This window comes from Cuculus canorus, chromosome 15 (genome assembly GCF_017976375.1).
Source record: "Cuculus canorus isolate bCucCan1 chromosome 15, bCucCan1.pri, whole genome shotgun sequence".
In the NCBI taxonomy this organism is placed as follows: domain Eukaryota; kingdom Metazoa; phylum Chordata; class Aves; order Cuculiformes; family Cuculidae; genus Cuculus; species Cuculus canorus.
In genome coordinates, this window is record NC_071415.1 from 16,292,248 (window position 1) to 16,304,895 (window position 12,648).

At 42.8% G+C, this 12,648-nt stretch overlaps 1 protein-coding gene across 2 annotated transcripts in view; it reads right to left on the reverse strand.

Moving 5' to 3' along the window:
- The window catches only part of XYLT1 (xylosyltransferase 1), a 171,283-nt gene that overhangs the window by 89,844 nt on the left and 68,791 nt on the right, over positions 1 to 12,648 (reverse strand). For both annotated transcript variants that reach the window (XM_054080473.1, XM_054080474.1), the window contains exon 2: positions 675 to 1,206. In XM_054080473.1, coding sequence (XP_053936448.1) covers positions 675 to 1,206 — 532 coding nt within the window. The remainder of the gene's footprint in view (positions 1 to 674; positions 1,207 to 12,648) is intronic.

The following is a 12,648-nucleotide window of genomic DNA, read 5'->3' on the forward strand; positions in this document are numbered from 1 at the left end:
GTCTGCTACATAAACAAGTGCTGCTGCAGATAATGCCATTCATTGATCAATATCTACTTTGATCAACTGATCAATGTTTTAAAAAAAAAAAAAAAACAAACAAAAACCAAAACCCCAAAAAAGCACTTCACTATAAGGGAAGCTTATAGCTAATGGTGGCACACAAAGCACTCTTCTTGAAAAGTAGGAAAAGGTCAGCTTAGCAGTCCTGGTTATCTAGGACACTACTGTGCCAGAAAAATTGCCACGTATGGCCATAACAGCAATACCACTCATTTACTGCTTAGCATAAGGTACCAAAATTCACCACAGCTGTTCTCTGATCTCCAAAAAGCAGCACCTGTGCACAGGAACAGGACTTTGTCTGTGCCTGCAGATTAAGAACCAAAAGAAACAGGAGTAGCAGCAGACTACCTAGTGACACAGTGTAATAGAAGTCTGCTGGAAATAAAGTGAAGTGAAAAACAATTCTATAGGATTCTACCAAAGATCTTGTGACACCCATATAAATCCTTATTTGAAACACCCTCAAACTCTCCCTTCTTTTCACAGACTAAATACATTATACATTGCTGCAATAAAGCCATCTCTTTTGTCAGCAGAAGGCCATTTCAATCATACAAACCTTCTCCCAAGACACCGTGTTACTTTTCCTTCACCATCCGCCAACTTACCCTCCAGTGTACAGAAACGCGTCACCTTCTCCGGCATCAGGTTCCCATGCTTGTGCTGACAGTACACCTCTGCGATCTCCTGCTGGCACTGCTTCGATTTAGCCCGGGATATGGCTGAGATCGCCTCCTTGCCCGTTACTTCACACTTTGGCGGTTGGTCGTATCGCAGTTCAGGGGAGCTGTTTCCACTTTTTTTTAAATGATGCTGTCTGGGAGACCAGTGAACCTCCTTCACATTGTTGGTGGTGGTGCTGCTGCTGTTTTTTCTGGGGTGATCACTGAATTGCACCACCTCATTGGAGTTCTTCCCCAGCAGTAAGTTCTCCTTCATCTTATCCTCTTCCAGTTTCTTTCGCAAGTGCTCCTTTTGCTTGCTAAGGGGTTTTTTCACCAGCTCAGACTGGTGTTTTTGCCTCTGAGTCCTGGGAGCAAAGTTACTGTTATCAATATTTTCAAAGTCCTTGGGGACTGAATTTTCATTATTGCTGTCCGTTCGCGTTTTCTCTTTCGGTCGGTGGGAAAAATAGCCATCCTATAAACAGGGAGAAAAATGATACTCATCTTACTGAAAATAGTCATGTTCCATACATTACAAGTATTTATTACATGAAAACATAAGTCAATTGCAATCCAACATAGTGCAAAACCTTCCCGTTAGGGTTCCTAATAGAAATCCATAGCTGAGAGAGGGCTCTAATATATTACTGTCCAATGGGAACCTGTCACGATAGCCAGGGGTAGCTTTCAGGCTGCACAAACTAGTCCTCCGGCTAGCGGGGACACAAGTTTTAAATGTTTTAAGTCTGTCCTGTTTTCTTTCCACTAGTGAAAGACCTAACCAAGAAAAATCAGAGGATGGTAAATGACCGTATCCACTAGCAATGACTGATGGGAGCTGCTCTTCGCACCTATGAGCCACATTTTGTATTCAAAACATTTTACCAGCATAAGCTAATTGTTTCTCACACCTCTTCTGCCAGGAGCTTTTTAACAGTCAGGTTTTGTAGAGCAAGGAGAGGGGAGATAATGACTTCCCAGGCCATGCAGAGAGTCAGTATCACTTTGACCTCTACAGCTCAGCAGTGAGAAATGTTTGAATAGTTTATTCATTAGAAGATGTGGTTCTGTGAATGACTGAAGTGATTTCCTCTCCATGAATATTTCCGGCCTACAAGCAGCTTTAGCTATCAGACACAGCAGAATGCAAAGTTGTTTATTAAAAAAAAAGTCCATACAACAAAAACTCCAAACATAATATTTCTCATTTGTTGAGAATGTATCTTTAAAAAAATTATTTCTAATTTTTAAGAGACACATGACATCAAATTAATTTTTTTTGGTCTTTTTCTTTTAAGTAGAAAAAAAAAGAGTAGCTTTTTTTATAGACTCATAAAATCATTTGGGTTGAAAAAGACCCTTAAGATGATCAAGTCCAACAGCAGACCTAACGTTGCCAACTCCACCACTAAATCACGTCCCTAAGCACGACATATACACGTTTGGAATGCCTCCATGGATGGCGACTCAAGCGCTGCCCTGGGCAGCTTCTTCCAGTGCTTGACAGTCCTTTTGGTGAATAAGTTTTTCCTAATAACTCTTTAAGCTAAAAAAACTCATATCTAAACCCCCAAGCTGCACAGCAAATGGCACGTTGATAAAGGGGAAAGGAAGGGAGAGGAGATGTTCATTCCCTGCTGCTGCTTTTTCCTGGTAATTCTTATGACCCGCAAATGAGACACCGGCCTGACCCAGTGACAGGCACGGTCACTCGCATCTCCTGAGGAGGGCACTGCCCTCCTGCTCCACCCAAACCGCTCTGTAGCTTGAAAAAACCTCAAAGGATGAGGTTCAGGCCCGTTCCTGTTTCAAACAGCATCTGATATGACACTCTGCGATGTTTCGGTTGGGATCTTCGCTCTCCATACTATCACCTCCATGCCCACGAGGCCAGTCAAGATGCACAGCTCTGAGTATTTAAGCAGAACGTTCCCACCTGGCTGATGTACTACCCACACAGAAAGCAGTAGAAAGCCATGGAGAAACCTCAGGAGAAAAAAGTAAAGTAAACAGCAGATTTACTGGTGTAAAGTTCACCTCTTTAAACAGTTTTCCTCCTTCAAGTGCTTTGCTCCCCTCTGGGAAATGCTTTTCCAAGGCTACATGCTGGAATTCGAAAAGACAAATGAATTTTAAACGCTTCAAAGGCAGACACAAAACTAAGCTTGGCTGTAACTCTTCCCTGCCCACAAGGACAGCAAAGACCACAAAACCTTCCCTCCACAGAGGACACGCGGTGTCCGCAGAGACATCTCTCTGGGAGGAGCAGGACTAAAAATAGAGCACAGTCTTTAGAACAACTGTACCAGCCAAGAGCTATAGATACATACTGAAAAATAAGGATGTGTAACAAATCACAGTTGGACAGTCAAATTCCAGCCTCGTGAGATCCCACACCTGTTGACGCAAATGTTAAATGCCACAAAACCAGAAATCTCCATCCACTTTCAGTCTGCATTTCTCTCAATAACTTTCCCCAAAGCAGAGCGCAATTTTCACAGCATAATGACTTGAAGATAGGATCCATACGTGACAGCAGAACGTACACATGTTTGCAGTGCAGGGGAAATGAAGCTCAGCACTCAGAGCTTTATAAAGCAGCAGCTGCCGACAATAAATTGTGTTCATTTGTGAAGTTCATGGGTAGAAGCAAAAGCAGCACATCTGGTTTTCAGCTGGCTACAGGAGGATGGGTTCTACTTGCTCTGCAATATTTAAGTTTTATGGTGCTGGATTAATGGCAGACTTTTCTGGGGAGGGACTCTTTACCAGGGAGTGCAGGGACAGGACGGCGGGGAACGGTTTTAAGCTGAAAGAGAGGAGATACAGATTAGATGTTAGATGTTTTCCTGTGAGGGTGGTGAGGCACAGGCACAGGTTGCACAGAGAAGTCGTGGCTGCCCCATCCCTGGAGGTGTTCAAGGGCAGACTGGATAGGGCGTGGAGCAGCCTGATCCAGTGGAAAGCGTCCCTTCAATCATTCTATGATTCTTTATTTGCCATGGATGTCTGAGACATTCAAGGCAGGACAAAGTCATCCCAGAGAAAGACGACCTTGACATCAGGCATTTCTAGTTCTGACAGTGCCATGGGATGTACATCAGCAGGTTTGCTATTTCAAACAAGCTATTTCAACTTTTGTCTTGCTATTCGTTAGTAGCACCTTCTTCTCTCTTTTCATGCTTGCAAATTACATTAAATACACTGAAAAAATGGAAGGTTATACCTGGACCAGAATAGAAACAGAGTCTATTAATATAGCCTGTATGTTTCCACAGTCAAAGATGAAAGCAGTATTTTCAAACTAGCACCTGACACTGCTATTTTTGTTGTTGTATTGGCTTCATCTCATCCACAGAACACACACAAAGCGTCATTACAGAATGCACCATTTTGGTCTTTGCAATAGAGTAATTTTCCTTCAAACAGACAGATCAGAAGAGGCTCTATCCAAAGCCAGCTCATCTGGGAGGCTACCCTATAAAAATTACCCAATATTAGAAGTCCCAAACACAACACAAGCTGCCCAAGAGCATGTACTCCAACTGCGCTTCCACTACATCCCTGTTAAAGCACTCCCCTTCTGCGTGATCTTACACACGCTTCTCTGGCATCCCTGGAGTGACACAGCCCTCCTTCAGGTCTAAAAAGGTGTCCCCCTCTCATGGGAAGTTGTGTTTGTAGCTCAGAAATGACCCACTGCTGCTCCTGACACCAATGGAAGCCACTCCACTATCACAGAGAAGCGCAGAATCAGGTCAAAGTATCTTCCTCTATTTTTTTAAAAGCCAACTCAGTTTATAGCCTCTATAAAGAAACCTTTGGAGGTTTTTCGTCACTTCGTAGCACTGTATTTCAAGGCTCAGCTGTCACACTGGGTATCTATCACAGAATACAGGCCTAGGAGAAGGATTTCCAGAAACAGACATTTTCAGTCCTAACTTTATCTGGTTCTCAGAAGATACATAGAGAGGTTAACTACTGAGTAGTCAACATAAGAGTCCTGGCAGGGAGAATGTTAACGACTGTGGGGCCTCTTCTCCATGTACTGCAATTCAGCAATAATAAGCAAATACTCCCAAACTGGGAAGGAACAGTCTGTACCCAGGAGTGTGCATGAGGTCATTGCCAATTACATACTGATTGCCACTGATACTAAAAATAATAATGGAACATTAATGCAAAAACAACATTTTAAGCTTTGAGCCACTGCATGTAACAAGAGAGTTTGAATTCTGCGCCAAATTCTGCTCCTTGTTGAATGTGTGCGTATTAATTTTCCAGACTCCACCTTCGGTGTGTTTTACCAACATCTGTCACACACAATGTATGCTCTTTGGTGCATCAGCCACCGCATGGATTGAGGGTCTACGGCTCAAGTACTGTGAGCTTGATTGAATTCAAAGTCCCACCTATCTCAGCAAAGAAAGCCCAGATTCCCACAGAGACAGAGGTAGAGCCTTTACAATCTACTGAGAAGACCATGGAACAAATTGATGCTGTCACCTACTACAGACCCAACAGCAGCTGCTACTCACTGTACCCAGCACAAAGACAGAGAATCTGGAAGAACTTTACAGTCCTCTGTAACAACAAATGGATTTCATCAGCTGCTTGCTAACACTTTCCAAAGCTTTGCAAGTAAGACACACACCTGCTCAGCCTGACCCCAGGGTAGCTTACACACCTGCAGACTGCCTCTCTTCACACACTTTCTCCCCCGCACCCATCATGTATGTTTGGCTCTAAGTATGTTCAAGGATAAATTTGCATTTGGGTTTGCCCAGTTTAGAAATCTAGGTCACAAATTCTCATGTAATCTTCCAGGTACAGTTCTCTATCCCAAGTCCTCATGGCAGGAGGTGAAACACTATGGCTGCAATGTTGATCAAAGAAAAACTCCAATAAATCGGCACATTCTCTGTGGCGTTCCACTGCAGGGCTCGAATACAGGTACAAAGCCATGAGGAACCAACTGGCATCGTTTCAGGTTGACCCTGGAAGGGGTGCGCCTGTCAGGTGGTGTCACTGTTCATTTCTGCAATATGCAAAAAGCCACACCAGCCCAATTTCAAATCTGCTTTCAAAGAGGTACCCTAACGTGCACATAGATCAGCAGACACACCAACACCAGAGGCCTGACGCGCAGCAGCAGTGCAGCAAGGGCGTGCAACTCAGACACCAAACCCAGCGGGAAGAGCCCACGCTGTGCACTGCTCTGGCACTGCCCACAACACGCGTGTGGGAATGCGGCACCGCTACGCTGTAGCGGCTTTGTAAGGAAAGTTTAAGAAAACCCTAATCAGTTCACAAAGGCACACTCTAAGAGCTTGCATTTATCTGCGAAAGGTGTTCATTGCATCATGCAGAACATTTCTTCCCAACAATAAGAAAATGCTCCTTTCTCGGGAAAAGTTATTCATTGTATGATTTCTGTGTCAAGGAAGTCCTATAAATACTACACAGAAGGATGGACCATGTGCAATCAAGCCCTGAATGGCAAGTTTTCACAGTTTCAGTTTATCTGACAAAACTGATTTTCTCCCCAGCACAGAGGGCTTTGCTGTCTTTTTGTACTGAGAACACATTCTCATGTCTTTCCTCTGGCAAAGCTTTGTACCTTAAAGACACAGCAAACCAAACCAGACACAGGCACATATGCACACACTGAGCAACAACAAAACGCACGGACCTTCCCCTAAACGCAAAGCACTGGACACGCCGGCCTTGGAGGCCAGGTATAAATCAAACTCCTGTACTAGAAAAAAAGAGATTGTTTCCTCCTGTCACACTATAAAATACACAACAATTAATGATTACATATGAAAATATGCAGTCTGTAGGCATTCATGCTGTGTCATACACATCTGAGACAAAACAGGTGCCTGGAGCTGGTGCAGACAATCGCCACTCTGCTGGGGCGAGCTGTGCTGCTGCACGCTCCAAACCTGCTCACAGCTCCAAGGAGTAGGGAACTGCTTTAAAATCTGCATCGTATGTCAAAGCCTTGAAGAGACCTAGTCAGTTTTTACAAGCCCATCTATTTTGCCTGTCTTGTGAGCAAGAAGAATTGAAACAGCACTAGAAGAAGATAATTAAAACAAGTTTCTGTTCAGTATTAATTACAGCTCTGTGACATATTATTTTGTAATGCTTGTTAATTATTCAATAATGATACCTTCCAATTGCCAGAAGTCAAAGGATGGCATCCCTACAAGCAAGGCTGGCTCCTGGATTAAATCCTCTATTTTCTGCTCTAACCTTTACGTATTCGAGGGCTGTTTCTTGGTTGAAATCAAAACCTTTCCTCCCAGCATAACTACAAACATTACACTATGGTCTTCAGAACAAGAGCAAAAATTATAAATACTCTTCATGCTCCAGTGGGCTCAAAAATCTGATTTCATCCCCTTTTTTTGAAACAGCTGGGCACTTGTCTCCCTGGGCACACAGCCAAAGAAACATCTTCAGACCACCCGTTCCACAGGCAGATGCATGCTGCCAAACCAAGGAGCACAGCAACTTCAGCCCCACAGTAGATTCCCGAGGCAATCACGGGAAGCAGCTTACCTCCCTTCTCCTTTTCTGCAATAGTCCAAGAAAAAACATCCTTCTCAAACACTGTAAAGTAAAACTACAGGGCATTTGCCTGGAATTGTCCAAGTACTCAATCTTGGTCACCACCAGAATTATAATAAATAATATTTAAAAAAAAATAGAAGTCACAGCAAAGAATTGCTGAGCGAGGCAGAAGAATCCGTTAGGAACCTTTCTCCGTTCCCATCATCAGAGCAAGCAAGCCCATTTGCTGAGATGACGCACGCGGGGCTGACACACTGCTGGCTCGGCAGGAGCTTTGGGCACCTCACTTGCCTGCTACGAGCCCACTGCGGTCCAGAGGCTGAGCACCACGGCAGGCACCATCTGTGTACAACTGCATGGATTTCAGTATCCTTCAGATGCTCGTTTCAAGGGCTCAGGCTCAGAAGGCCACCGGGTCAAGGAAGGTGTTTCCCCAGTTAGCGCAGGTCCCTGCCGTTACAAAATCAACTCTGGATAGAGCACTCGCCCTATTGTCACTTGTCCTACCACATCCATGTGTTTCAAACTACAAAACCACCACTGCTCTGAAGTTGTGGTGCAACTGCAGGGACACAGACATCCTGCCACACCATCAAAACAAAGACGATATTGAGAATTTCAGTCGGAGACGTGGTTGATATGCCACGAGACCCTTGGAGAACTAGTACTTTTGGCAGGTTTGGACAAATGGACGGCCAAAGACAGCAGATGGAGAAAAGACAGCAGATGTTAATGTAGTTAATTTTTTCCATATGTTTTTCCGTTTCGCTGTAATAAGTACATTGTACTTCAATTATCTGTGGCTGGAGACTCGTGAGAAACACTTTGTGAGAAATATATTGTTACTTTACGCCTGACATTAAAGAGGGAGATAACAAAAGGTAAAAGAAATTTATTGACTTCGAATTTGCAAGCTGGAAAAGAGGAAAGATGTAATTGTTTCAAATACAGTCCTTTCTGTTACGTAAAAAGATTATGAGAAAAAGTGATTATTTGTGTTAAAACAGGGATTCCAAGACTTGAAAAAGCACAAGTCCTAACAAAAACTGCTAGTCCAAACGTTTACACTTGCATTTCAAGGCTGCAGAGTAACAGATGGAACATCACAAAGTGCAGAGGCACAGGGGACCCCACACTGCAACATCTGCATTGGGAAGTGATTGTTTGGAGGATTATTTTTTGCTTCCTTTCAAAAAATATTACCACTGGTTTTTATTTCCATCAGCTTCTGCAGTGTGTTCCAAAAGACTAGAAACAATCATAAAAATATCATTAGTAGAAGTTGCACTTTTTTTTCCCTTTCTCCTTTTCCATACATAACATCTGTACATTAAGGAAAGATATTCTGGTTTGAACTAGAGGAAAACAGCTTCAAAACTTTGGCTGCTGTCCTCCAAACCATTTTTTCTGTTTCTTGCTAACATGTGACTTACTTTCAGGGAGATTTCGATTAGAGAGTAAAAAAATATTGCACCCCTCAAGAGTCCAAACAGATTTTCACACCTGCGCCAGTTCAGCACAGTAACTGTATCAACAGCCATGTTGTATTAACAGTAATTTCAAATGTTCATCTGGTTATTAGAATTTCGGAATACTGCTAGAGGGAGCTGTGAAAGCACACATCCATAGTATTTCAAAAACTGAAAACTTCTCAGGGAAATTTGTACTAACACAGGAGGACTGGAAGACACTACAGACTAGTCAAATTCACTCAGAGTGTAACAGAACTTGGTTTATAACTAGTAACTGCCCTCACTTTATGTATATTGTTTCTTTTCAAACCATGCTTGATTTCATTAACAAACTCCAGACTGATGCACACAGCACAGGTCCCTCAAGTCAAACCCACCAACAGTAACATCCACACTATCCGAGTTCAGGCAGGCTTTTTTGCCTGCATATTCTTACATATGCACAAACACGTACGTATTTTAATGGTTTCCACCTCTGTTTTGCAGTGCGGTTAGCTCTGCCTTAGCACGGGCAAGGGAACCCACCCTTGCATGACACAACTCATTGCTCCATTCCCAGGCAAACAAACCCTCAAAAGATTGTTCACTTTAAACAACTATGCTGGAACATTTACCAGTGATATTAAGTCTCCTGGATTCATTTCAGCTTAACCACATCTTTAAACACTATTCACCATAAAACTAGAAAAGAGATGAAGGAGTCCTGGCCTGACAGTGTAAAAAGTTGTTTCTGAGGAAGCTTGGGAAAACCCTGGAGGTTTATTTTCCTACAGTTTCTTCCCAAGAGAAGGTGAATCTTACAAATCTCCCAACAAAGAGTTCAGACATGAAAGAGCTTAAAAACAAGTCAGCACTTTCTCAAGGGGAAGGTAATTTAAGTGACTTTTCATATTGCTGCTTATTACTTTGTGGTGCTCGAACAGGACTCTCAAACAGCATCTGAAAAGACCCGCGATTTCACAGAGCGGCAGCAGATACTAACGTCCCACAAGTTCTTGATGGGTGTAGGGCTACTTGTGCTATTTTCGCTCCTTCCTGAGAGGGATTCACCCAAGACATGGCACAGCACGACCCAGCCCTGCACCCACGCCTGCGCGGGGCCGGCCTGGAGCTCCCACACTGCCATCTCCTGCGGCGTGGGACGGGAGTGCAGCAGGTAAGCTCAAGGGTAGTATATCTCCACTGTTGTTCTTCCCAAGGATTATTCTAATATTGAAATGAAAATGTCATGTTCTGTGTTTTTAATTATCAAATGGCACTGCTTCCTTATTTGACAACAATGGCCCGGAGAGATCGCATACAAATAACACAAAATATGTACGGGAGTAAAGTTCAATCACTTGAGAGTTCAAAATATAGACACGATAACCACACCGAACACTCACTACCAGCCAACCTGTTATTCATTATTTTTCTTACCTCTCCCTCTCAGTAATGCACTGTGTAAAAGATAACATGGATAATCTGAGCTGAATTCCTCTGCTTTCATCTCTATTTCTTTCATCCAAAATTTAGCTGATATACACTTTATATCTTTCAAAGCAGTCGTAAACACTTGAAATTGCTTCCTGGTGACTTGTTATTAACTAGATTCCAACAAAAATCATCTGGAGGCCTATTCTAACTCCAATCTAAACAATCACGAGCAGCCAGAGTGAATTGCTGAGACGCACAATAGGATCTCTGGCAGCTACAGAAATTAAACATAATTAAAATATGGATGGTACAAACCAAAGACGCTCTCACATACAAATGAAAACATCCTTGTAAAATACGGTCAGTTTAGCACAAACATGTTCAGCCTTAATTAGGTAGAAAATCTATTTAGATAAATACAATGCAGAGAATAATAACGAACTTCAGGATTACATTTTGTTACTTGGAGGGAAAAAACAACACAAATAAATGGGAAGTAATTGGAGCTTATTTAATAGTCTCAGACTATCAGCTTGAACAACTATAATCATTAAAGACCCCGCAGTGATCTTCTACTGATAAATGTTGTTAAATCAGAATCACAATACGACAAGCATGAAGAGCAAAGCCTATTAATATGCAGAACAGTAAAAGAAATGGATTCATTCTCACCTTTTACACGCCCAGCACCACAACAACCCCTTGAACCAAGCACACAGGAGTGAAAGGCCTCCAGGTTTCCTCTTGTTTCAGGTGAGAATGAAATATGAACAGTACAACAGGCGATGTCACTGCAGGGTGACTGCAGAGAGCAACAGGTACCCAGCGGTGGATACACGGCCACACAAACTTCGGTACCATGGGGCCTTGCAACTATACCAAAAGTTTATTTACGAGCAGTAGTCCTTCACATGATCTCAAATAAACTTTATCCCATGGACTTCAAGGAAGTATACCCGCTTCTTCTGAAAGCATGGGGAAATTCAAGTCCTGTTAAGCTTTTATGTTGTTAGTGGACACATAATTCAATAATGTCTTGTACACAAAAAAATTTGCAATGTCTTTTCATGATCCCACTGACAGTGTGCGCAGTGTCCTTGCAGGTATGGGCTCAGTATACAGTATTGTACAATGACTGCCAATACACAACAGCAGCACTTAACAGGAATTAAATGGGTAGTAGAACTTGTAGGATGAAGTTACTGCCTTCAGCTCTCTAACCAGTCTTTGGCCAGCTGGGTTTTTTTCCACTTGACACTGCAGCACTCCAGCTCCCAACAAGCACTGTGATACGGTGAAAGGCAAAGACACCTCTCGGTCAGTGCTTTGTTCACAGTGACAAGCTGTTAGGGACTCCACACATTCAGCTGTTCTGTCTCTCATGGGGCCAACAGGAAATTCAATCATAGCTTCTCCTCTGTTGTTATGTTTCAAGCCTGGTGTGCATGACACGATTCGGCCTTTTATACACAGGAGAGTTCTCTTTTACAAGCATATTTAATAATCCACATCAACTTTAGTGTTCATACTACTGTAATACACCTTTTAGAAAGAGTCTGTTTTGAAAATTCTCTGATTGGTGAAACAGTTTCATTTGCAGAGACGCCACAATGACAGAGCATACATCATGATCAGTAGATCTACCAAAATACGTCTCTTACTATACCAACCAATCCAAATATCACAGCGACGCCCAGCAAATGTAATGCTATATATTTATCAACACAATAATAGTAATGTTTCAGCAGAGTAATATTTTCAAGGGTTTGAAATGAGGAAAATCCCTCTCTAAAATCTTATCTGGGATGCATAAACTGCGAGGCTGAAGGCACTGCCAGAAATCAGCCTAAGGGAACTATTGGTATTATGGATTTGAAGCTAACAGTTCATAATCCATGGTTTGTAAGGACGGATATATCAACAGATCTACACAAAGCAACACCAATGAGACATGCATACCGTGTACCCTATGCAATGGGTGCAGATAGAGCACTATTGGTTTGCAGCTTTGGCTGTTCAGTTGGTGCTTTACATATATCCAAGAAAAAAAGACTATTATTATCGTGTTTTGTCCGATTACCTACAGCCTCTCAGTGATATAATGCTACTAATGAAAGAAGCAAATTCAGCAAGTTTCCAGACTTTGGGTCCCTATGCACATCTGCCAGGCAGCAGATTGCTTCCCACAGAAGCAGACTATAAAACCCACAGACACCTCAACACTTTGCTGGAGGAGCCCCTTGTGGTGACAGGTTGCACATAATTCCCTTTTTGAACTCTGGGGAGTTGAAGGAGAAAAAGCATGGGAAAGATGCTTTTGAAACACGGGTTTTTACCAGTTCCACTGTTGTCGCTTCCCCCGCTTCCCTCCCCATCACCCCCATGCTGGGCAAGCTGGGCTGCACAAGAGGGATGGCACAGAAATGTTTACTCAAGACTGTGCTAGC